At 42.5% G+C, this 24,039-nt stretch overlaps 1 protein-coding gene across 1 annotated transcript in view; it reads left to right on the forward strand.

Moving 5' to 3' along the window:
- The first annotated feature begins 2,842 nt into the window (after positions 1-2,842).
- Positions 2,843-24,039, forward strand: part of tpp1 (tripeptidyl peptidase I) — a 45,097-nt gene continuing 23,900 nt past the window's right edge. The window contains exons 1-4 of the mRNA XM_072270985.1: positions 2,843-2,948; positions 3,072-3,155; positions 21,343-21,482; positions 22,770-22,920. Of these exons, the coding sequence (XP_072127086.1) occupies positions 2,938-2,948; positions 3,072-3,155; positions 21,343-21,482; positions 22,770-22,920 (386 nt within the window). The 5' untranslated portion in view covers positions 2,843-2,937. The remainder of the gene's footprint in view (positions 2,949-3,071; positions 3,156-21,342; positions 21,483-22,769; positions 22,921-24,039) is intronic.

Raw genomic sequence — 24,039 nt, forward strand, 5'->3', positions numbered from 1 at the left:
AGCTGCGAGGGCCATGACAAGGTAAATTGTGAGATGGTGTTGCAATCTTTGAGCTTTTTTATCTTCTACCCATGGAAGAGAAGGGAAAATGTCCGGAGGGGGAGGGATCTGATTATATTGGCTGCTTAACTGAGGCAGTGGACAATGTAGAAAGAATCCATGGGGAGATAGCTCTTCATAATGGACTGAGCTATGTCTATAACTGCAGTTTCTTGAGATTTAGGACAGAGCATTTGCCAAATCCAGCTGTGATGCATCAGGATAGGAAGTTTTTTTATTTATTGAGACATAGTGTGGAGTGGGCCCTTCTGGTCCTTCAAGCTGCACTGCGCTGCGGTCCCCGAGTTTAAACCCGGCCTAAGCACGGGACAATTTACGATAACCAACCGGTACATCTTTGGATCGTGGGAGGAAACCAGAGCACCCAGAGGAAACCCACGCGATTACGGGGAGAACGAACAAGCTCCATACAGGCAGCAGCAGGAATTCAACCCAGGTCGCCTGAATTGTAAAGCGTTGTGCCAACTACTACACCACCGTGCTTTTGATGTGGGTCACCAGGGACATAGGCTTTTGATGAAGTAGAGGTGCTGGTGTGCTTCTTTAGTCTGAGACATCACAATTAGACTGAGTTCTGTAGACATAGTGTCAACTGATGTTTATACCAAGGTACTGTACCTGAAGCTTTCAATCATCTTCACCGAAACACCATTAATACTTACAGGAACATATGCTCTGCCCTGCCTCCTGGTCAATTGGTTTGTTATTGTCAAGTGTGCTGAAGCACAGTGAAAAAACATATAGATAATTTTGAAATGTTAGTACATCGGGGTACAATCGGAAGATTGCTGGAGTTACACTGCTGTAGAACAGTATTTACTTAGAAATACGGCTCGGAACAGTCTATTCCAGCCCAATGAGCCTCATCATCCAGCAACCCACCTATTAAGTCTAATCACAGGACAAGTTACAATGACTAATTAGCCTAGTGACTGGTACGTTTTTGGAGTACAGGAGGAAGCTCGAGCACGCAGAGGAAACCCACGGGGTTCAGGGGAAGAATGTACAAATGACGCTGGAATTAAACTCCAAAGTCGGGAACACCTCAAGTTGTAATACCATTGCACTAGCCACTACACTACCTGCTGTCGGTAGGCAACAAGCAAACATTGTTTGCAAATATTTCACAGAGGCCAGCCGAAATTCTTGAGTGACTACCGTCCAGTGGCCCTGACCTCACAGATCATGAAGACCCTACAGAGGCTGGTCCTGGCTCACCTCCGACCCCTGGTCAGATCAGCCCTCGATCCCCTGCACTTTGGCGACCAGGAGCACATTGGAGTCGATGATGCTGTCATCTACCTGCTGAACAAAGAACACTCCCATTTGGATAAGCAGGACAGCACTGTGAGGATCATGGTCTTTGATTTCTCAAGTGCCTTCAATACCATACAGCCCTCACTGCTGGGGGAAAGCTCCATTCAATGCAGATTGCACTTGCATTGGATCCTGGATAATGGACTACCTGACTGGCTCCAGAGCAGTTCGTGCAGCTCCAGAGCTGTGTGTCAGACATGGCTATAAGCAGCACTGGGACCCCACAGGAGACTGTATTGGCTCCCTGTTTACCCTGTATACATTGGGCTTTAGATACAACACTGAGTCATGTCTTCTGCAGAAATTCTCTGATGACTCCGCAATAGTTGGGTGTATAAAGGGAGGTCGGGAGGATGGATACAGGACCCTGGTGGAGGACTGTCAAATGGTGCAAGCTGAATCATCTGCAGCTCAACATTAGTGAGACAAAGGAGATGGTGATTGTCTACTCCCTGTTACTGTTCATGGTGTGGGCTCACAAGCATCTGGAAGTGCACCTGGATGACAGCCTTGAATGGAACACCAACACAAGAAGGGCCAGAGTCTCCTCGACTTCCTGAGGAGACTGAGGTCCTTTGGAGTATGCAGGCCTCTCCTTCACATGTTCTACCAGTCTGTTGTCACCAGTACAATCTTCTCTGCGGTGGTGTGCTGGGGCAATGGCACCAACATGGGTGATGCCAACAGAAAGGCCGGCTCTGTTATAGGAGTCAAACTGGGCCTACTGAAGGCTGTGAGAGCACAAAGATTCCTACAGAGAATCCTGACAATTCTGGGCAATGTTTCTCACCCTCCGGTTGTCACCTTGACTGAACAGAGGAGCACTTATAGTAATAGATCGAGACAACAGTGCTGCTCCAAAGAGCGCTATTCGAAGTCTATAATAGGCCATCCTATAGCAGGGGAAGTGATAACACCCTCCTCTTAAGACTGTTTGAGGTACCTAATTTTTTATTCTTTCTTACATCTGTCCTAATATTTGTACATCAGTGCACTTGTAACGCTACTGTGGCACTGTAGTTTCCATTGGGATCGATAAAGCATCTATCTAGCTATAGAAAGACTGTTGAAAAGTTATTTAATTTTAAAATAATTACAAATACAATTTTAATTAGAGTTTTTTTAAATGAAATCCTGAGAGTCACTTCAAATGAATGATAGTGCGATAAAGCACCTTCGACACCTCGTTCCTCGCCTCCGATGGGTCGGGACTTAACGGCCATGCCAACAATGGCTGGGCTGCCTCCGCTTTTGTTTCACCGAGAGCAGCATAATTTGGCAAATCTTTTTAAATCAGAGATTCCAAAAGTGTGTTCATTGTAAAAGATTTGGCTGGAAATGCATGCTGAGAATGTTTAGTAATTAAACTTGTGCGCCGTGAGTCAGAGTTGAACGATCGCAGAGTCGCGCAGGCGTTTATCCTGTCCTCCCGGTCCCGGAAGCATTTCTGCCGATTCGCCGTTAGGCCGAGTCGATGGGAAGGGTGATTGACAGTCGTGCTTGCGCTGGGTGTGAAGCCGTGAACAGGAGGGGTGGTTCTGGCTCTCCTGACCTCCGACAATGGCACCCGGGTGAGTGATAACCTGCCGCGAACAAACTCGTGATTGCAAAGCGATTTCTAAAACCTGTGCTCGTCTTGGTATTTTGAGGTTGCATACTAGAGTTCTCATTAATCTCAATGTTCATCTGGCCAGGTCTTTGCTGAGCCTGTTTTGCTTTTATTGTTCGGCGATCTCTTCCATCCGTGGTGCCTTCCTCGAACCAGATCAAGATGTTAGGTAAGTCAGATACTGTACTATGATGCAGCGCCTTCTGTCAAAAGTAAACCCTGTCAGACAATCCAAGTAAATAAAGAGAACTGCAAATGCTGAAAACCCGTGACAGAAAAAAAACCATTTTGCTGGAAAATCGCGATAGATCAGACACAATCTGTGGTAGGACAGTTAAAATTGCCAGGTCCGAGACATTTGATTAGATTTTTCTTTGAGAAGAGTCTCAGATTGGGAATGTTAACTTTTTCCCTTTCTACAAGTGCCACCTGCTTTGCAAAATGCTTCAGCTTTTTCGGGTTTTGTTCCATCAAGCTAATCATTTCACGCGCTTTGGAGCCTTTAGTCTATCAGAACTAAATTTTATTCCAAATATAGTCATGGGGCATTTTTAATAAACTTTCACCATAACCTGAAAAAGAAATGCAATTATAAACAGAAGAGATCCTGCAGATGCTGGAAACCTAGAGCAACCCCCATAAAGTACTGGTGGAACTAAGCAGGCAGAATCAGAATCAGGTTTATTGTCACCGCATGTGGCGTAAATCTGTTAATTTAGCAGCAGCAGTTCAATGCAATACACAATATAGAAGAAAAATAATAATAATAAGTAAATGCTAGTGATAATAAACCTGATTCTGATTCTGAAAGAAGTAAATTACACTGTATGTATATTGAATAGATTAAAAAACTAAATAATATATATTTAAAAAGTAAGGTGGTGTCTAAGAGTTCAATGTCCATTTAGGAATCGGATGGCGGAGAGGAAGAAACTGTTCCTGAATCGCTGAGTGTGTGTCTTCAGGCTTTTGTACCTCCTACCCGATGGTAACAGTGAGAAAAGGGCATGCCCTGGGTGATGGGGGTCCTTAATAATGGACGCTGCCTTTCTGAGACACCGCTACCTAAAGGCGTACTTTGTAGGCTAGTGCCCAAGATGGAGCTGACTAAATTTACAGCTCTGTCTGCGGCTACTTTCAGTCCTGTGCAATAGTCCCCCACCCCCATACCAGACAGTGATACAGACTGTCAGAATGCTCTCTGACAGGCTTCTGTCAGATAGCTTCTGTGGAAATGAATAAGCATTCCACATTTCGGCTGAGGCCCTTCTTCAGGACTGGAAAAGAAAGGGGAGGAAACAAGAATAAGAAGGTTGGTGGGGTGGTGTGTGGACGGGAGGACAAGTTCGAAGATGATAGGTGAAACCGGGTGGGTGGGGGAGGGTGAAGTAAGAAGCTGGGAATTGACAAGTGGAAAACGCAATTAGCCCATGCATACTTTAATATAAATTGATAAATTGGTTTATCATTTCAAACTACTGAGGTACAGTGATAAACTTGTAGTGCATGAGGTTCTCACAGATAAATTCATTACAATGGTACATTGAGGTAGTGCAAAGTAGAAACAACAGGGAGCAGAATAAAATGTTACAGAACAGAGAAAGTACATTTTAGGTAGGCAGTAAAGTGCAGGGTCACAACCAGATAGATCATGAGATCAAGAGTCCATCTTGTAGTACTAGGGAAACATCCACTAGTCTTCAATGTTCTACTTTTAGTTAATTTTTGTGAATTCTTAGTATTTCTTGTCTCTAATAGTAAACAGTGTAATCTGTTGAGAAGGGGATTCCATTCCAGTCAGGAGTTGATATCTCTCCTGCAGTAACACATTTCTTTTTAAAGTTAGTCATACTTTATTAATCTAAACGGAGCAACTGTGCATTACTATGCATTGAGTGAGCTAACCAATTTAAGGAAGCTGTTTTGACAACCTATAAGTAAGCAAGTGTCTTTTGTACTGGACTGTAGTTTCCCATCTGCCGTAGTGGACACACCCTGACCACATCCAGTCTAATTCCCTTACCACTGTTTTGCCTCCTCTTCCCCTGGACGGCAAGGGTGGAGTTGCTCTGGTCCTTACTTTCCATTCCATCAGTTTATGCAATCAGCACTTACAATTTCTGCCAGTTAAAACAGGCATGTCCTCTCTTCTTCTTACCTTAAAGCATTTCCAAGGCAACATTCGCTTTGCAGCTTGTTGATCCACCGAAATACATTCTTTGACCCGACCAACCACGCCCATGCTATGGCATTTTCTTAAGCAGCCACAGCACCAAGCTTTCAATGACTTCCCTTTGCCATATCCAGAGAACTAAATAGTCTCCCCAGAGGAAGCAATACTCCACACACACTTCCAGTCTAACTTGTAGCATTGTGTTCAGAAAGTGGTCTCCTCTGTGAAGGAGAAACCCAATGCAAATGGCGTGACTGCTTTGCTGAGCATCAATGTTCAGTATGCATGGTCATCCTCCCACTTTAATTCTCTGTACAGCTCTCACTCCAGTCTGTGGTCTCCAGCAGTATAAGAGCCCCAATGCGAAGAGCAACAACACCTCATCTTCCATTTGCACATAGCAGCCTTACAGCTCAATACTAAATTCTCCAACTTCTGATTACCCGAACCCTCTGTCTGTATCAGAACTGGCTATTTCTACCTTAAGTTAACCATCGACATTTGCTTGGGATTTTCTGCATTTTCTGGTTTTATTTTAGACTTTCAGCTTCTGCTGATTTTTTTTTTGTTCACTGAGAAATGAATTGTAGATGCAAGGGCATGTTCTCACATTTTTTTTCATTCTAAAGTTGTTTCTAAATAACCAAATTTGATTAAATAAATTTGTCTGATACCTCTAAAGCTGCAGTTTTGCCTTTTTGGTGCATTCTGCCAAAGGAAGGAAATCTGCTCTGTAGTTTCCTTGAACACAGGAAGTGGAAATAGGCTTAAGCCAGTTAGCCCCATTGTAGAAGAACACCATCGTTCTTGTATGCCAGCTCTACCTTTCTGCACAAATCCAAAACAATTTAGTTCTTTAGTCATCTTGAAATTCTTTCTTCTCCCAGTTAACTTTTCTACTTGGGTTGTTCCAGTATTATACAGTACATTGTCTGCAACTTCCAGACTTAGTGTTGCTAAGTTCTTTAGAATGGTTTCTTGTATTGCAGGGGATTTGTGGTTTGCCTTTCCTGGCAAAAATGATGACAGAGAGGAGACACAAGAGACTGCAGATTTTAGAATCTGGAGCACTGCACAAAATGCTGGTGGAATTTAATCCAGATGTAGGGTCTTAATCCAAAATGATGCATGTTTCTCCATGGATGCTGCATGAATTGCTGAGTTCCTCCAGCACTTCGTGTGCTGCTGGCATGAATGGTTGCATATAGAATTTGTGAAGAAGTTTCTCAAAAACACAGCCCTGATTAATGTCAATTGGTGGATAACAGTCCCCTGGCTCTTGCCGGCATTTGTCATCGTCACTCAAAATTCAAGTCCTAATGTTTGGAAGTGCTTTATAAGTTGATACAGAAAAGCTTTGTATAAGCCTGTTGGAATTCTGCATTATTATGTATTTATTTTCTTGCTTAGCAATACAGCACTGTTGGATCTGACTGTTTAATTCTTAGTTTAAACTGTTTAGTTGCTATTTCCTTTGCCGTTTAACAATTATCTCATGTATTTTAAGTAGCTCTTATGTGCATATAACAGTTTACTATGCCTCTAGCAGAGATGCAAAGTATAATTCTGGAAAGCTCTGGAAGCTTCTTTATTTGTATTACTTGAATAAATGCTTTCTCATTGGAAAAAGAGCTTTGACCAGTGGCCAATCCAGACATGCAGTTTGGAGAGGAGGAGATTTCAATCAGGTCCGCTGTCCGAGGACCAAAAGGCAGCAGTGGGTCACGGCAACAAAAAAGAACTTTGACCAGCAATCAATCGGCATTTGGGATTGATTAGTAAGAGCAAAATAAAGGAAGACGGACAAGCACACCGGCCTTTGTCGGAGTAGACATAGAGTAGTGATCTTGAGGCTTTAGATCTTCAAGGTTTCATCAAAGAAAGGCTTCAGTTAGAGAAAGCAAAGGAAAGAAAAGCTCAAGTTTTTTTCCCTTCTCTTCTTTATATCTGCTCAGCTAGGACAGTTGAGATGCCAGGCAGGATAGTGAAATGCTCTTCTTGCGGGATGTGGGATGGCAAGGAGACCTCCAGTGTCCCTGCTGACTACAACTGCGAGATGTGCATCCAGTCACAGCTTCTAACAAACTGAGTTAAGGAGCTGGAGCTGGAACTGGATGAACTCTAGGTCATTCGGGAAGCTGAGGGGGTGATAGGTAGTACTTGTAGAGAGGTAGTTACACCCAAGGTGCAGGACTCAGGAAACTGGTTGACGGTCAGGAATGGGTAAGGGGTTAAGGAGCCAGTGCAGAGTACCCCTGTGCCATCCCCCTCAACAACAGGTATATCACTTCGGATACTGCCGGGCGGATGACCTAACAGAGGAAAGTCGTAGTGGTGGGATCTCTGGTACTGAGTCTGCCTCTGTGACTCAGAAGGGAAATGAGGAGAAGGAACACGCTGTGGTGATAGGGGATCTGTTAGTTAAGGGAATGGACAGGAGGTTCTGTGGGCAAGAACGAGATTCCCGGATGGCATGTTGCCTCCTGGATGCCAAGGTCTGGGATATCTCAGATCAAGTCCTCAACATTCTTAAGTGGGAAGGTAAACAGCCAGAAGTCGTGGTCCATGAAGGTACCAATGACCTGGGTAGGATGAGTGACGAGGTTCTGCATAGGCAGTTAGGTGCTAAGTTAGATGGCAAGTCCTCTAAGATTGTGATCTCAGGATTGCTATCCATGCCACGTGCTAGTGAGGCCTGAACTAGGAAGATTATACAGTTTAATATGTGGCTAAGGAGTTGGTGTAGGAGGGAGGGCATAAGATTTTTGGATCTTTGGGCTCTCTTCCAGGGAAGGTGGAACCTGTACAGAACGGATGGTTTGCACCTGAACTGGAGGGGACTAATATCCTAGCAGGAAGGTTGGTTAATGCTGCATGGTGGGGTTTAAACTAGAGTTGCAGGGGGATGGGAACCAGAGTGCCAGAACAGTTAATGGAGAGGTTGTGGAGGCAAATGTTGGTAAGAGCTCAGCCAAAGTTAAGTTTGAGCATGGTGGAACTAGTGACCTGAGCTGTGTATATTTCAATGCAAGGAGTAGCATAGGAAAGGTGGATAACAGTGCTGAAGATGTGGGTAGTTGGTTTACAAACAGAGGCAGTGGGTAGTGAGGAGAGGCTGTTGATCAGGCAAAATTGCAGTCAACAGGATGAGTTGTAATGTAACAGGAGGAGAAGTTTGAAAAGGGTGAATACAGGTCTGAAGGTGTTATATTTGAATGCGTGCAGTACACGGAATAAGGTAGAAGAACTTGCAGCACAGTTGCAGATTGGCAGGTATAATTACTGAATCACAGCTGGAAGATTATAGCTGGGAGTTTAATGTCCAAGGATGCACATTGTATCGAAAGGGTAGGCAGGAAGGTGGAGAGAGTGGCGTTGCTCTGTTGGTAAAAAATGAAATCAAATCATTAGAAAGTGACATAAGGTCAGAATGTGTTAAATCATTGTGGATAGAGATAAGGAACTGCAAGGGTAAAAATACCCTGATGGGAGTTGTATACAGATCCCCAAACAGTAGTAAGGATGTGGTCTACAAATTACAATGGGAGATAGAAAACACATGCCAAAAGGGCAATATTACAATTATCATAGGGGATTTCAATTTGCAGGTAGATTGGGAATATCAGGTTGGTGCTAGATTACAGGAGGGGGAATTTCTAGATTGCCTGCAAGATGATTTTGTAGAACAGCTCGTGATTGAGCCCACCACAGCATCAGCTATTCTGGATTGGGTGTTGTGCAGTAACCAGAATTCCAGAATTGCTTAGAGACTGTAAGGTAGAAGAACCCTTCTGGGGGTGGCGGGGGGGTGGGGAGTGATCATGATATGATGAAATTCACCCTGAAATTTGAGAAGGAGAAGCTAAGTCAGATGTATCAGTATTACAGTAGAGGAAAGGGAATTGCAGAGGCATGAGAGAGGAGTTGGTCAGAAATGATTGGAAAAGAACACTGGCAGGGATGACAGCAGAGCAGCAGTGGCTGGAATTTTTGGAAGCAAAGGCACAAGATATATACATCCCAAAGAGGAAGACGTGATCTAAAGGCAAGATGACACAACTATGGCGAACAAGGGAAGTCAAAGCCATCATAAAAAGCCAAAGAGAGAGGGCATATAATAGAGCAAAAATTAGTAGGAAGCTTTCAAATACCAACAGAAGGCAACTAAAATGTCATTAAGAAGGTAAAGATGGAATAAGCTAGCCAGTAATAATAAAGAAAATACTGAAAATTTCTTCAGATACATAAAGTGTAGAAGAGATTCAAGAGTGGATATTGGACCATTGGAAAACAGTGCTGGAGAGGTAGTAATGGGGGATGACGAAATGGCAGATGAACTGAATAAGTATTTTGCATTACTGGAAAATGCTGGTAGTATGCTGGAAGTTCCAGGTGTCAGGTCATGAAGTGTGTGTTAATCTTGTGTACTTGGATTTTCAGAAGGCCTTTGACAAGGTGCCACACATGAGGCTGCTTAACAAACTACAAAACCATGGTATTACAGGAAAGATTCTAGCAAGGATAAAGCAGTGGCTGATTGGCAGGGGGCAAAGAGTGGGAATAAAGGGAGCCTTTTCTGTGGTGTTCCACAGAGGTCCGTGTTGGGACCAATTTTTTTTAATGTTATATATTAATGATTTGGATGATAGAATTATTGCAAAGTTTGCAGACAATATGAAGATAGGTGGAGGGGCAGGTAGTTTTGAGGAGTAGAGAGGCTACAGAAGGACTTAGATTGGAGAATGGGCAAAGAAATGGCAGGTGGAATACAGTGTCGGTAAGTGGTCATGCACTTTGGTAGAAGAAGTGAAAGGGTTAACTATTTTCTAAATGGAGTAAAAAGGTCTAGAATATAAAAGCAAGGATGTAATGGTGAGACTTTATAAAGCACTGGTGAGGCCTCACTTGGAGTATTGTGAGCAGATTTGGGCCCCTTATCTTAGAAAGGATGCGCTGAAATTGGAGACAGATCAATGGAGGTTCACGAAGATGATTCCAGCATTGAATGGTTTGTCATATGAAGAGCGTTTGATGGCTCTGGGGTCTGTATTAACTAGAATTCAGAAGAATGAGGGCTGACCTCATTGAAACCTATCGAATGATGAAAGGCCCTGACAAAGTGGATGTGGAGAGGATGTTTCCTGTGGTGGGAGTGTCTAAGAGGATACAGCCTCAGAATGGAGGGGCGTCTTTTTAGAACAGAGATGAGAGGAATGTCTTTAGCTGGAGAGTGGTGAATCTGTGGATTTCTTCGCTACAGGGCAGCTGTTGAAGCCAAGTCTTTATGTATATTTAAGGCAGACATTAAAAGATTCTTGATTGATTAGGGCACAAAGGGATACAGGGTGAAGGCAGGAGACTGGATCTGAGAGGAAAATTGGATCAGCCATGATGAAATGATGGAGCAGGCTTGATGGGCCAAATGACCAAATTCAGCTCCTGTGTTTTACGGTCTTATGGTTAACTTGGTATTGCAATATTCAAATAATAGCTTTCTGATTGGTTAATTCTTATCTGTAAATTGGAATGAAATGTTTCTTTATCTCTTTGAGTATCAAATTGCTAAACACAGAACAGCACATCTTAGTCTTCCTAGTATCTTTGATCTTAGCTTTCTCTTCACTAGTAGACCCCTATCTGTCTGTTGAACTGTACTCTCTTCTATCAACTCTTAATAAAACAATCATGAAGCAACAAACGTTGTAGCTCTTTCATGAGTTCTTAAAGAATCTTGGATCAAAACCATCAGAATCCAACAATTGGCATGGTCAGCAGAATATTATGGAGTTTAGGACTTGGAACAACTGAAGACAAAGGAGGAATTTTTAGCGCACAACAAAAAGGGTAAGAACTTCCCCTGTTGTCTGAGAGAGAAAGGGTTTTTGTTTCGAATATCAGGTGGAAATTAGGACTGAGGCCTGCTGGGTTCCTACTTAAAAAGCAAAACAGTTGGGAAAATACTGGTTGCAATCTATTCGGTCACACTTTATTTTGGTTGCCAGTCGATCTATTTTGGTACCTAGTAAAAATATTGGGTATGTATCTACTTGGCTGCGATCTATTTGGTTGTTGAATCAACCTATTTGGTTGCTGGAACCATCTATTTAGTTACAATCTATTAATATTTCAGGATCATATGCCAAAGTACATATAAATTAAGAGCGAATCAAACAATGGCCAAAGTTGTGAAACTTACTAAGAGCTCTTACCTGCAGAAGTCTGATAAAATTAGTGAAAAAGTCCAGACTAAAAATACCAACAAAGTTAAATTTATTAAGAATAAGAAGGCCTGTGTTAAGATCCAGAAAATGCCTACTACTGATTTAGAAATAAAGACAGCATGGTTGGTTTGATTGAATGTATGAGCAATTGAAAGAGTTAATAGAGTCATAGAGAAGTACATCACAGAAACAGGCCCTTCAGCCCATCTAGTCCATGCTGAAACCAAACTACCTACTCCTATCAACCTGCACCAAGACCATTGCACTCTTTACCACTACCATCCATGTACCTATCCAATCTTCAGCGTTGAAATCGAGCTTGCATGCAGCACTTGCACTGGCAGCTCATTCCACACTCTCACGATCATCTGAGTGAAGAAGTTTTCCCTCGTGTTCCCCTTAAACTTTTCACCTTTCACTGTTAATCCATGACCTCTGGTTGCAGTGGAGAAAGACTGCTTGCATTTACCCTACCTAAACCCTTTTATTAAATCTCCTCTCAGTTGTCTACGTTCTGAGGAATACGGTCCTAACCTATACAGTCTTTCCTTCTATGCACCTCCTTTTTAATCTGTCATACAATATGTGGATGCTGTCCTGATTACATCTGAAGCTACAGGCCAGCGTGAACATGATCTGCTTTATTTGTTCGGTTATCCATCCTCCACAAAGTAAATATGGGCAAGATCCAATTGCAACAAGAGGAAGTAATGTACTTGGGACAAAATATTTCCCAAGATAAAGAGGAAATCAATGAGGATGGTGCAAAAACCATTGAATCAGCAAAGCCTCTTACAACATATCAGCAACTTCGGTCGTTTCTGGGTTTGTGCAATTATAACAGAGCATGGGTCGATTTATATGCTGAAATTGCTCAACCACTCAACAATCTGCTGATGGGCTGTAAATGTTCAGACAACCCTGTGACTCAATGAAGAACAACTGAAAGCATTTCAGACTTTAAGTACAACATTGTGTACTGCATCTGCATTAAGAATCATTGATACAGATAGCCTACTTATCCTGAATTGTCAACAGTAAACATGGCTACATGGGTGACAATCGTAACTCAGGAACATAGAGACCAACAACGTCCTGCTGATTATCAGTCTGCTAAATTAGATAATGTAGCATTAAACTGGGGTCCATGTTTGCAAGCAGTGCAGGCAACCCATCTGGCAGTCATGGCTGTTTCTAGCATTGTGCTGCATCAAATTTTAGCCGTTCGATGTCCACCCTCGGCACACACTTTACTGACAATGAACAGGACCTCTCAGGTAACAGCTGCTCTGTGATCCAAGTGGTCTACTGTTCTTCGGGGCACCTAATATCATCACTCAACGGGCAAGTCGGGCTACACTGTCATCATCGGACAGGAACGACTATGATGACCGTGACTGTGAAAAGACAAATTATTACAAAGAAATGCCTTTATTGAACCTGGATCTATACTGTGATTGAGAGAGGAATTCGAGTGGCTGGATGGGCAGTTGTTTCTCAAACTGAAATGCTGGCATCAGGAAGCTGAGCTCCTGGTGCCTCTGTGCGATAGGCGGGAGGAGAAGATGGCAGCACGCCTGCATGTGCACAGCCCTCTGGTGAAAAATGATATCATATCTGTTAAATAGGGGCCGTGGACAATTCTGATTTGATGGAGAATGGACGTGAAAGCACAGAGGAACATCTGGAGAAATTTCAGAAACGCCCGTTCACTGCTGTCATTACTGTGTGGTCGGGAATCTTTCGGAGGGTAGGCCTCAAAATCCCCGACTTTGCCTGCTTTTGGCGACCGAGAAGGAGGTCGAATCGTTGGGACAGAGATGATGCTCAGTACTCGGTGTCGTGGAGCTGATCAGAGCTCGAAGTTTTCGGATGACTCAAAGTCGGATTGTGGTCGACATGGCAAGGAGAGTTTTTCTTCCTTCTCCCGTCTGCATGAGATGTGGGACATTTGAGAAACTTTGAACTTTACTGTGCTCATGGACTTCTTCATCAAGTTATGGTATTGTTGCACTGTTTGTAACTATATGTTATAATTATGTGGTTCTGTCAGTTTTTTAAGTCTTGGTCTGTCCTGTGTTTTGTGATATCACACCGGAGGAAATAATGTATCGTTTCTTAATGCATGCATTACTAAATGACAACAAAAGAGGACTACGTGTCTTCATAATCTAAAAACTGAAAGATTTAGTGAAGCCTGTGAGTTGGCAGAAGGAAGATGGGCTAATATCTACACTGATTCTCAATACGCTTTTGGAGTTATTCATGACTTTGGAAACTTATGGAGACAAAGATGATTTCTTATGACCTTAGGAACCCCAATCAAGATTGACCAACTAGTACAAGAACTTACGGATGTCATACAGCTGCGGTCAGAAGTTGGTGTAAAAGCCACTCCAACCTGACTACAATGGAAAGGCAGCATAGGAACAAGTCAAAGAAATACCGAAGGCATATGCAGTGAATCGGACAACTGGAATTACGGAAATAAATTTGAACTCTGTATCACAAACAAACATACTAGATATCCAAGAGATGCGTGCTCAATGCTGTCCACAGAAAAAGAGGTTCTGAATGGAGAGAGGTGGGAGATTGAACAGTGAGTATGGAGATATGGCAATAGTCACAGACTGGCAGTCCCAACTATGTTGCTTCCTCATCTGGCACAACAAATACACACTCTGGGACACAATGGAGTGGAAAAGATGATTGACAGATTCTCCCAATGGTGTGGAATCCAAAGTCTAGCACACGAGCTGGATAAACGTTTGAAAGGTGCATGACATGCCAGAAAATGAATGCTGGAGCAGTATAAGAGCTACCACAATGAAATGCTCCTGCACTGCCTGGCCCATTTTTACTCTTACAAGTGAACTCTTTACCAAAGTGTCAAGGATACTCAGGAGTACTGTTAATAGTGGACAGGTTTTCAAGATGTGTGGAAGCTATTCCAGCAAAGAAAAGCCACTGTCTCTGCCACGATGAGGCCACGTTAAGGTTGGAGAAGTAGTAGCTCATAGCTTCCAACCTGATGGCATGAACATCAGTTGTTCTCACTTCCCTTCTCTCCTTTCCATTCCCCATTCTAGTTCCACTCTCACCCCTTCTCCTCCCATGTCCATCAGTTCCCTCTGGTGCCCCTTCTCCTTCCCTTTCTTCTATGGTTCACTGTCTCCTATTGGATTATTTCTTCATCCCATTACCTCTTCCACCTCCCAGTTTACTTAATTCCTCGACACCTGGTCTCGCCTTTCACCAGCCAGCTTGTACACCTTCCCTTCCCCCTACCGTGTTAATCTGGCTGCTGCAGTTTTCCTTTCCAGTTCTGATGAAGGGTCTTGGCCCAAAATATCAACTGTTCATTCCTCACCATGGGTGCTGAGCACTTTGTGTGAATCGCTATAGTGTGCAAGTTTTAGACTATAAGACAGAAGAGCAGAAGTAGGCCATTTGACCCATTGAGTCTGTTCCACAATTCCATCATGGCTGATTTATTCTCCCTCTCAACCCCATCCTCTTGACTCTCTGACGGTGGTGTCTGAAAACAGGATGCTGTCCAAGTTGCTTGCCATCTTGGACAATGTCTCCCATCCACTACATAATGTACTGGTTGGGCACAGGCGTACATTCAGCCAGAGACTCATTCCACCAAGATGCAACACAGAGCGTCATAGGAAGTCATTCCTGCCTGTGGCCATCAAACTTTACATCTCCTCCCCTGGAGGGTCAGACACCCTGAGCTAATAGGCTGGTCCTGGACTTATTTCCTGGCATAATTTACATATTACTATTTAACTATTTATGGTGTTATTACTATTTATGGTGCAACTGTAATGAAAACCAATTTCCCCCGGGATCAATAAAGTATGACTAAGACTAATGCCTTGACCAATCAAGAACTTGTCAACCTCTGCTTTAAATTGTCACGTACCCCGTGACAGGAATAAAGAACCAGCAGAGATGGAAAACACTTTGGAGTCCAGTATTGCTATAAACTAATAATATTTATTAGTAACTATGCAATACAGTAATATAAATGTAGATAAATCAAACAGGTTAGCAATGATTATACATGTAAGTATATCAGTAAGTGTGGAAATATATGTATGGAAAACCAAGCTTCTTTCAGTCTAGGGGTAGATAGGTACAGTCTTACGATGATGAGTAAAGTTCAGTTCAGTTCGTGGTATTGAGTTGAGTAGTGATGGAGAGAGAGAGAGGGAGAGATTTGAGTCTTCAGGTGAGCTGACGCCGTCGATCTTCTTGTTGTCCTTCGAAATCCTTTAAAAGTCACCAACTGTGACTTTAACAAAGGGGACCGGTTTTCTGTGGTGGAGCTATCCCACAGGCAAGGGTGGACACATGGACAACTCCCCACCAGTCAACCCCCTTTCCTTCTTTCCACTGCAAGAGCGATAGATCGATCCGCCTGATCGATCCTCCAAAGCCCACTTTCTCTGCGGGCACAACAATGCTCATTCAGTGTCCAGATCATGTGTCTGAGGTCTGTATCATCTGACCTCCCATTTATCTCACCGTACTGACCATCAATTGTCATTCAAATAATCCCTCCTTCCTTTGTCTGTGAAAAAATGCAAGCAGGCAAAAGTCCTTGAAAAAGTATCAACAACCTGCCTTCAGTCACCATAGCAACTTTTGAGCTGCTCGGTGCTGTCTCCAACTCCAGCTCAGTAGAAATCCAAAGTTACTTCCAGTGCCTTAAAGTGACAGTCCAACCGTTAGTCTTCGTCTCTCTCTCTCTCTTTTACAAACAAGCTATCGGTGGTAAATAACTCTCTCTGTCTTTTCAACAGCACAGTTAATAGGAGTACTTCAGGATCCCCTCACAAAATATACTCATTGACTTGGCCTCCACAGCTGTCTGTGGCAATGAATTCCACAGGTTCAGTACTGGCTGGCTGAAGAAATTCCTCCTCGTCTCTGTTCTAAATGGATGCTCTTCTATTCTGAGGCTGTGCCCTCTGGTCCTAGACTCAGCCACATGAGGATAAAATTTTCTCCAAATGCACTCTATCTCAGCCTTTCAATGTTCGATAGGTTTCAGTGAGATCCCCCCTCATTCTTCTAAACTCCAGTGAGTACAGGCCCAGAGCCATACATTAACCCTTTTGTTACCGGAATCATTCTCATGAATCTCTTGCACCCTCTCCAATGAAAGCACATCTGTTCTTAGATATAGGGCTCATAATACTCCAAATGCAGTCTGGCTATTGCCTTATAAAGCCTTAGCATTACATCCTTGTTCTTGTGTTCTAGTCCTCTTGAAATGAATGCTAACATTGCATTTGCCTTCCTTACCACCAACTCAACCTCCACATTAACCTGCAGGAAATCCTGCACAAGGACTCCTTTTGCACCTCCGATTTTTGAATTTTCTCCCTGTTTAGAAAATAGTCTAGTCCTTTACTTCTTCCATTCTATCTGCTTCTTCTTTGCCCATTCTCACAATTTGTCTAGGTCTTTCTGCAGACTTAGACACTACCTCAACACTAGCTGCTCCTTTGTATCATCTGCAAACTTTGCCATAAAGCCATCAGTTCCATCATCCAAGTCATTGGCGTACAGCGTGAAAGGAAGCAGCCCCAACACCAGCCCCTGTGGACCACTAGTCAGCACAGCCCAACCAGAAAAGGCCCCCTTTATTCCCACTCTTTGCCTCCTACCCGTCGGCCAATTTTCTATCCATGCTAGTATCTTTCCTGTAATAGCGTGGGCTCTTATCTTGTTAAGTGGTCTCATGTCAAAGGCCTTCTGAATATTGAAGTAAACAGCATCCACTGACTCTCCTTTGTCTGTCTTGCCTGAAAGAATTCCAACAGATTTCCCCTTGAGGAAACCACACTGACTATGGCCTATTTTATCATGTGCCTCTAAGTACCCCGAAACCTCATCCTTCATAATGGACTCCAATATCTTCCCAACCACTGAGGTCAGGGTAACTGGTCTATAATTTCCTTTCTTCTGCCTCCCTTCCTGCTTAAATAGCTCAGTGACAGTTGCAATTTTCCAGTCCTCTGGAACCATTCAAGAATCTCATGATTCTTGGAAGATCTTTACTAATGCCTTTGCAATCTCTTCAGCTAACTTTTTTAGGACCCTGGGGTATAGGCCACCTTATCCAGGTGACTTATCTACCTTCAGCACTTTCAGCTTCCCAAGCACCTTCTTCTTAGTAATAGCAACTGCTCACTTCTGCCCCAACACTCTTGAACTTCTGGCATATCGGTAGTGTCCTCCACAGTGAAGACTGACGCAAAATATTTATTAAAATTGCCTGCCATTTCTTTGTCCCCCATTATCCACCTCTCCAGCGTAATTTTCCAGGGTTCTAATATCCACTCTCACCTCTCTTTTACTCTTTATACTGTATATCTGAAAAGAACTTTTGGTATCCTCTTTTATATTATTGGCTAGCTTACCTTCATATTTAATCTTTTCTCTCCTGATAACTTTTTAGTGGCCTTTTGTTGTTTTTTTAAAGCTTCCCGATCTTCTAACTTCCCACTGATTTTACTATATTATATGCCTTCTCTAATGCTTTTATGCTCAATTTGACTTCCCTCGTCAGCCACGGTTTTCTCATTCTCCCTTTATAATATTTCCTCATCCTTGAGATGCATCTATTCTGTGCCTTTTGAACTACCCCCAGAAACTCCAGCCGTTGTTTTTCTGCTGTCATCTCTGCTAGTGCCCCTTCCAATCAGCTTTAGCTAGCTCCTTTCTCGTGCCTCTGTAATTCCATTTGCTCCACTATAATACTGATACGATAAGATACAACTTTATTTATTCCAAAGGAAGTTATTGTGCAAGGTTGCTCAGTCAGAAATACATACTTTAAAATACAAATATGCATTAAAAATAGCACAAAATACAGATGTGCAATGAAACCATATACTTATACATCTAACTTTAGCTTTTCCCTGTCAAGTTGCAGAGTGAATTCTGTCATATTATGAACACTGCCTTCTAAGATTTCTTTAACTTAATCTGCCTTATGAAATCTGGTTCATTCAACATCATTCAATGCAGAATTATCTTTCCCTCAGTAGGCTCAACCTCAAACTGCTCTAAAACGCCATCTCCACAAATTCAGTCTCTTGTGACCCAGCACCAAACTGATTTTCCCAATCTGTCTGCATTTTGAAATCTCCCATGACTATTGTAACATTACCCTTTTCACATGCCTTTTGTATTTCCCATTGTAATTTATATCCCACACCCTAGTGTTACGTACACTGTAACTGGGTTGTCAAACCAGCAGAAATGGACCACTTAGTTGGAGTCTGGATACTGGAAACTAATAAAGTTTTATTAAAGAAATAAGTAAATAAGTACTCTAATCGTAAGGGTATAAACGCAACAGGTTAGCAATGATAAAACACACATGTACACAGAACTAGGGTAATAGGAATCAACCAATCTCTATCGCAGTCTAGGGGTAAAATGATCAGTCTCAAGTGACGCAGAGTTCGGTTCAGCTTAGTACAGTTGGCAGTAATCACTGTTGTGCCATTGGAGAGAGAGAGAGAGAGAATGCTAATTTTGATTCAAACAGACCTTTGATGTTCTTCACAGTTAGCTTTCGGGTAAACCCTTTTATGTCTTCTGTGGTCACCGACTGTGACCCCCTCCGTTCCGGATACGACCGTTCTTCCACGGTGAACCCGGCACCCAGGCAAGGGTGGACACACACACACCAGGTTCCCGCCGATCGTCCCTTTTCACCCTGTCAGTCTATGGTTGGTTCCCTCGAACCAGACCTCCAACTCCCACCAACTTGTGGGGGCACACTGCTCTTCCAGGGTCTCGTTATCTCGTGATCTCGTGGTGTGTCGTCCCTTAGCGAACCTGTTCTTTTTATCCCCCTGCTGGGCTATCGCCTGTCCATCAAACTTCAAACAGTTCAGGTTCAAAGCAACCAGTCTGTCAATATTCTGAAATGTGTTTCTTTCTCGTTAATCTTTCTCTTCTCTCTTATTAGCATTTTGAATGTTTCTCCATTGTCTCACTTATCTCTCTCTCATTAGCATCAATCTTCTGATAACTTGGTTTTTTGTCACACTAGCTACTGTTTGAAGGTCAGTCTGTAACTCCCATTAGGGTCTTTTTACCCTTGCAGTTTCTTAAGGATTCGACATCTTCCGATCCTGTGTCACCTCTTTTCAAGGATTTGATTTCATTTTTTACCAACAGAGCTACCCCAGCCCTCTGCCTACCTACTTGTCCTTTTGATACAATGTGTATGCTTGGATGTGAAGCTCCTAACTATAATCTTCTTTCAGCCACAACTCAGCAGTATGCCCACAACATCATACCTGCCAATCTTTAACTGTGCTACAAGATCATCTACCTTATTCCATATACTGCATGCATTCAAATATAACACCTTCCACCCTGTATTCATCACCCTTTTTGATCTTGCCCCCAAGTTATACTTCAACTCATCCCACTGACTGCAATTTTGCTCTATCGTCTGCCTGTCCTTCCTCAGTCTCACGACACACTGTATCTACTTGTATACCAACTGGCCCATTGCTCTGGTCCCCATCCCCCTGCCAACTTAGTATAGGTTAGTATTGTATAGGAGACCAGGTGTCAATACAAGTCAGCACAGGATCCAGTGGTGAGAAGATAGGAGCAGTGTTTTATTCAAGCTGAAGTTTACTGAGTATAGAGAATTGGAAACTGACTGCCAATTTTGGAGTAGTCAAATTAAGAAATGGTAATGGCATAGATGAGGGTTTTAGTCATGGATGAGCTGAGATATGGACAAAGGAAGTTAATGTCATGATGCCAGAATGTTTGTGCTTGCAATGAGTCACAAAGGACACTTGATTGCAAAACACATTGATTCAAACTAAGGAAGGTAGAATTGGTGGCAAATGTATGTAATAGAGACCAAATTTTTTTTTAGTATTGTAACTAATCAATTGGATGAAATCATGGCTTTATCAAGCAGATCGTATGACAAGCTGGAAGCTTGGAACTGGCTCCGCAGAGCTAGTGTGTTATATAACCGAAGGAGGAGTGGAGATGAGGAGTAAGCTGGATAGTGGGCTACATTTGGATGGTTAGATGATTTCACACTGAGCTGCACTGCAGACAAGAGAAGAGTGTGTGACTCATCGTACTTAGAGGCCGGAGAAGGGTAGGGGAGGTAGAAATGCATTATGCCCATAGAGAATATTACTGTTTTGGTGCAGTTACAGGGAACTTATTGGAGGGACTGAGGTAAGGAGCATAAGAAAGATAAATATTTGGGAGGTACAAGCTTATTCAATGGGATTGGGAGCAATCGATAGAGGGAGTTTGTAGTGACAGAGAATCAAGTGGGGAATATTGATGCCAGCAATTAAAGAGGTGGGGCTCGTAGAGGCGGGAAGGAGGTGTACCTGAGGAAGAGGACCCATTTATGATAGCAGCAACTTAGTAAGGGGAATGCTTCAAGAGGGAAGGTTAGAGAGAACAAATAACAATCAACATCAGCAAGAAAAAGTTGTGACCTTACAGAGTGTTCCAGAGATAGTGGGTAGCATCAATCGTGAGACCTAACAGCAGTCAATGTAATGGATGGTAAATTTGTTGTGAACCGAGCATGCATCAGGTAACGTTAAAAAAGACAGCAATAGAAAACATAACAGGCGAATTACCATAATGGTATGTACCGAGGGTGTTACCGGGTAGCAAACCATCAAAGCTGAACGGGTAATTGCACAAATGGATCGCAGTGTAGGTATTGTGAGGAATTAAATTCAAGTGTCACTTTCCCACTTCACTTGAGCCAACTTACAACTAATTTTGGATTACTTAATTATTTTATTTGACAATGTGCTTTCTATTAATAGATCAGTATTTTGGGGGTGTAAATAGTAAACCTAGGAAATTCCTGAGTTTAAAGTATTGCGGAGGCCTTCTCTAATATATTTGCTGATTTTGTGCAGTCTTCCTGCTGGGTGGAAATACGTGGAGCGGGTTTCAGCCACGGACCAAATCCTCCTCACGTTTGCATTGAAACAGCAGAATGTCAATAAGCTGGAGGAAAAGCTGGAGCAATTATCCAACCCAGATTCTTCCCAGTATGGTAATTTGTTGTTCATTTCTTGATTTTTGCATTAGCATTGCTGAATGGTTTGGTGATTTTATTCAGCAAGTATTTAATCAATTTAAGTGCTTGGCATAAAATCCAGTGGTTACATGAGGTAAAACTTTTCAGGCAGAGATCTGTCTGAAAGTATGGCAGATGGAGATTCACTTATGGTTTTCAACAGGACATTGAATAATTTTTTGAAGATAATATTTACAGAGACATGGGAAAAAGTAGGTTAAAGGACTGACTATTGCCCTAACAAAAAAGTTAGCGCAAACTCTGAACCTCTGCTGTAATAACTGATTCTAAAATAATTAAGAAATTGCTGCCTAGGTTGGATAAAACTTACCAATATGCATTAAAATAAAAGGTGGAGATTAATCCACTCAGTGGCTTCACAAAGAAAAGAAATAGATGATTTAAATGCTTCAGGAATGCAGCTGAGATGGTTAACAAAGACTTGGGAGTCCTGGTAGAGATTGTGCTTTATATGTAGAACAAATACAACAATCAACAGAAATGAGGGATAGTGAATTACATAACCAAAATGGTGCAATAAATTCTAGACATCGTGCTTTAGTGAGATATTCTGTAATGTGGTACAGTATCTGGCTCTGATCACCAAGGAATCAGTGTTCATAGCAGTGGAGAAAAACTGCAGTTCAATCCTCAGGATTAGAGATTTGTGTTGTAATGAAGGGCTAGTGAGTACAGGACCAAATTATTTGGAAACAGTTCATCACTCTGTATTCATCATGTGGAATAAGTTTCACTCTAGGGAGCAGAGGCAAAACTTATAGAATAATTTCAGAAACAATAGGATGCCTGCCGGGGAAGTTCTAGACAGAGGAGATGAACCCATTTTGAATGGGTGAATTAGGAATTGACAGCAGCGTATAATTTATAATTTGTGTATTTATAGTCATAGAGCACTATAGCTCAGAAACGGGGTCTTCAGCCCATCTAGTCAGTGGCAAACTATTGTTCTGCCTAGTTCTATTGTCCCACACCTGGGCTACAGCCCCATACATCTCCTGTTCACGTACTTATCAAACTTCTCTTCAATGTTGTTTCTAGGATTCTTTTTATATTTCAGATTTCCAACATTTGCTCTATGGCTTTAGTTGTGCCAAATCCAACAAACCTGTTTAGAAAAATGTAACTCATCTGGTTATATTTCCTCAGAGTAGATTTTTAAAATATTTAGTGACAATTACTATGCCTTTAGGTGTTTTTTTTTGTAAAATAATTCTTTAGGTGAATTCACTGCCTTGTTTTCAGGCAAATATCTCTCCCTGGACCAGTTATCCAGAATGGTTCAACCTTCGGAAGAGACTCTGCAAACTGTTTGGACGTGGCTGGGAAGCTTTGGCGTGCGAAACTGCTCTATTGTCCAGACCTTAGATTTCTTGAATTGTTTCATGTCTTCCAGGTAACAACAAAACTGCACCGTGGAATGTTCATTGTCTTCTGAGTGTTAAGTTATAAGTTGTAAATGATGTTAAGGGTTCTGCAACCAATTGAGAGTTAGGGCAAATGTATTTTAGGATGTAGAATTTTGTAATACATCCAAGAATATCGAATGCAACATGGTGAAATCTTTTTACATTTTAGTGAATTCCATTCTCCTTTGTTACAACATTTAAGTTTGTTCCACCTGATCAAGTCCCGTGCATCTCTTTAGAGATTAACACTGGGCTTTCCTTCGTTGAGTTTTGCAGTACTGCATCTAATCGCAAAGATTTAATGTTCTTCAGTGGGACCTTTCACAAGGTCCCATGTGGGAGACTGGAATTGTAAGGTTAGGGCCCATGGGATCCAGGAGTTCGTAAATTAGATCCAGAGTTAATGGCTATAGGAAACAGAAGGAAATGGTGGAGGGTTGTTTTTGTGATTGGGTGTCTGTGGCTGGGAGGGTTCCACAAGGACTGGTACAGGGACCTTTGCGGTTTGTAATGTACAGTATATGAATGATCTGAAGGATGCAGGAGGCACAATTACTAGGTTGAAGGAGGGACCTTGAAGGTGATGGTGTAGGTAGGTAACATGGTTAAGAAGCTTAATGGATTGCTGGCCTTCATTAGTTGGGGCATTGAATGCAAAAGTATGTCCCAACTTTATAAACCTCTGGTCTGACCGCAGCTGGAGTCCACGAGCAGTTCTGGACACGGCACCAGAGGAAAGAGGTGATAGTGTTGGAAAGGCTGCAGAGGAGATTTACCAGGATGTTGCCCAGGATGGTGCATTTTATTAATGAGGATTTGTTTTCACTGGAAGGTTAACACTGGTCACAATTGAGATGTGGAAAATTACAGAATATAAATGGGTAGTTTGCAAGAAACTATGAGCCATATCAGAGAGTCATCTCATTAGAGGATATAGGTTTAGGGTAAGGGGAGGTCAGAGGGGATCTGAGGGGTCCTTTTACTCCCAGAGAGTGATAAGTACCTGGAATGTGTTGCTGGGGAGAGTGGTGGCAGCATTTAAGGAGTGTCCAGACTTGCATTTGGGCCAAGTGCTGGAAGGTGGGATTACTTATGAATCAGCATGG

Source organism: Mobula birostris, chromosome 1 (genome assembly GCF_030028105.1).
Source record: "Mobula birostris isolate sMobBir1 chromosome 1, sMobBir1.hap1, whole genome shotgun sequence".
NCBI classification, from domain to species: Eukaryota; Metazoa; Chordata; class Chondrichthyes; order Myliobatiformes; family Myliobatidae; genus Mobula; species Mobula birostris.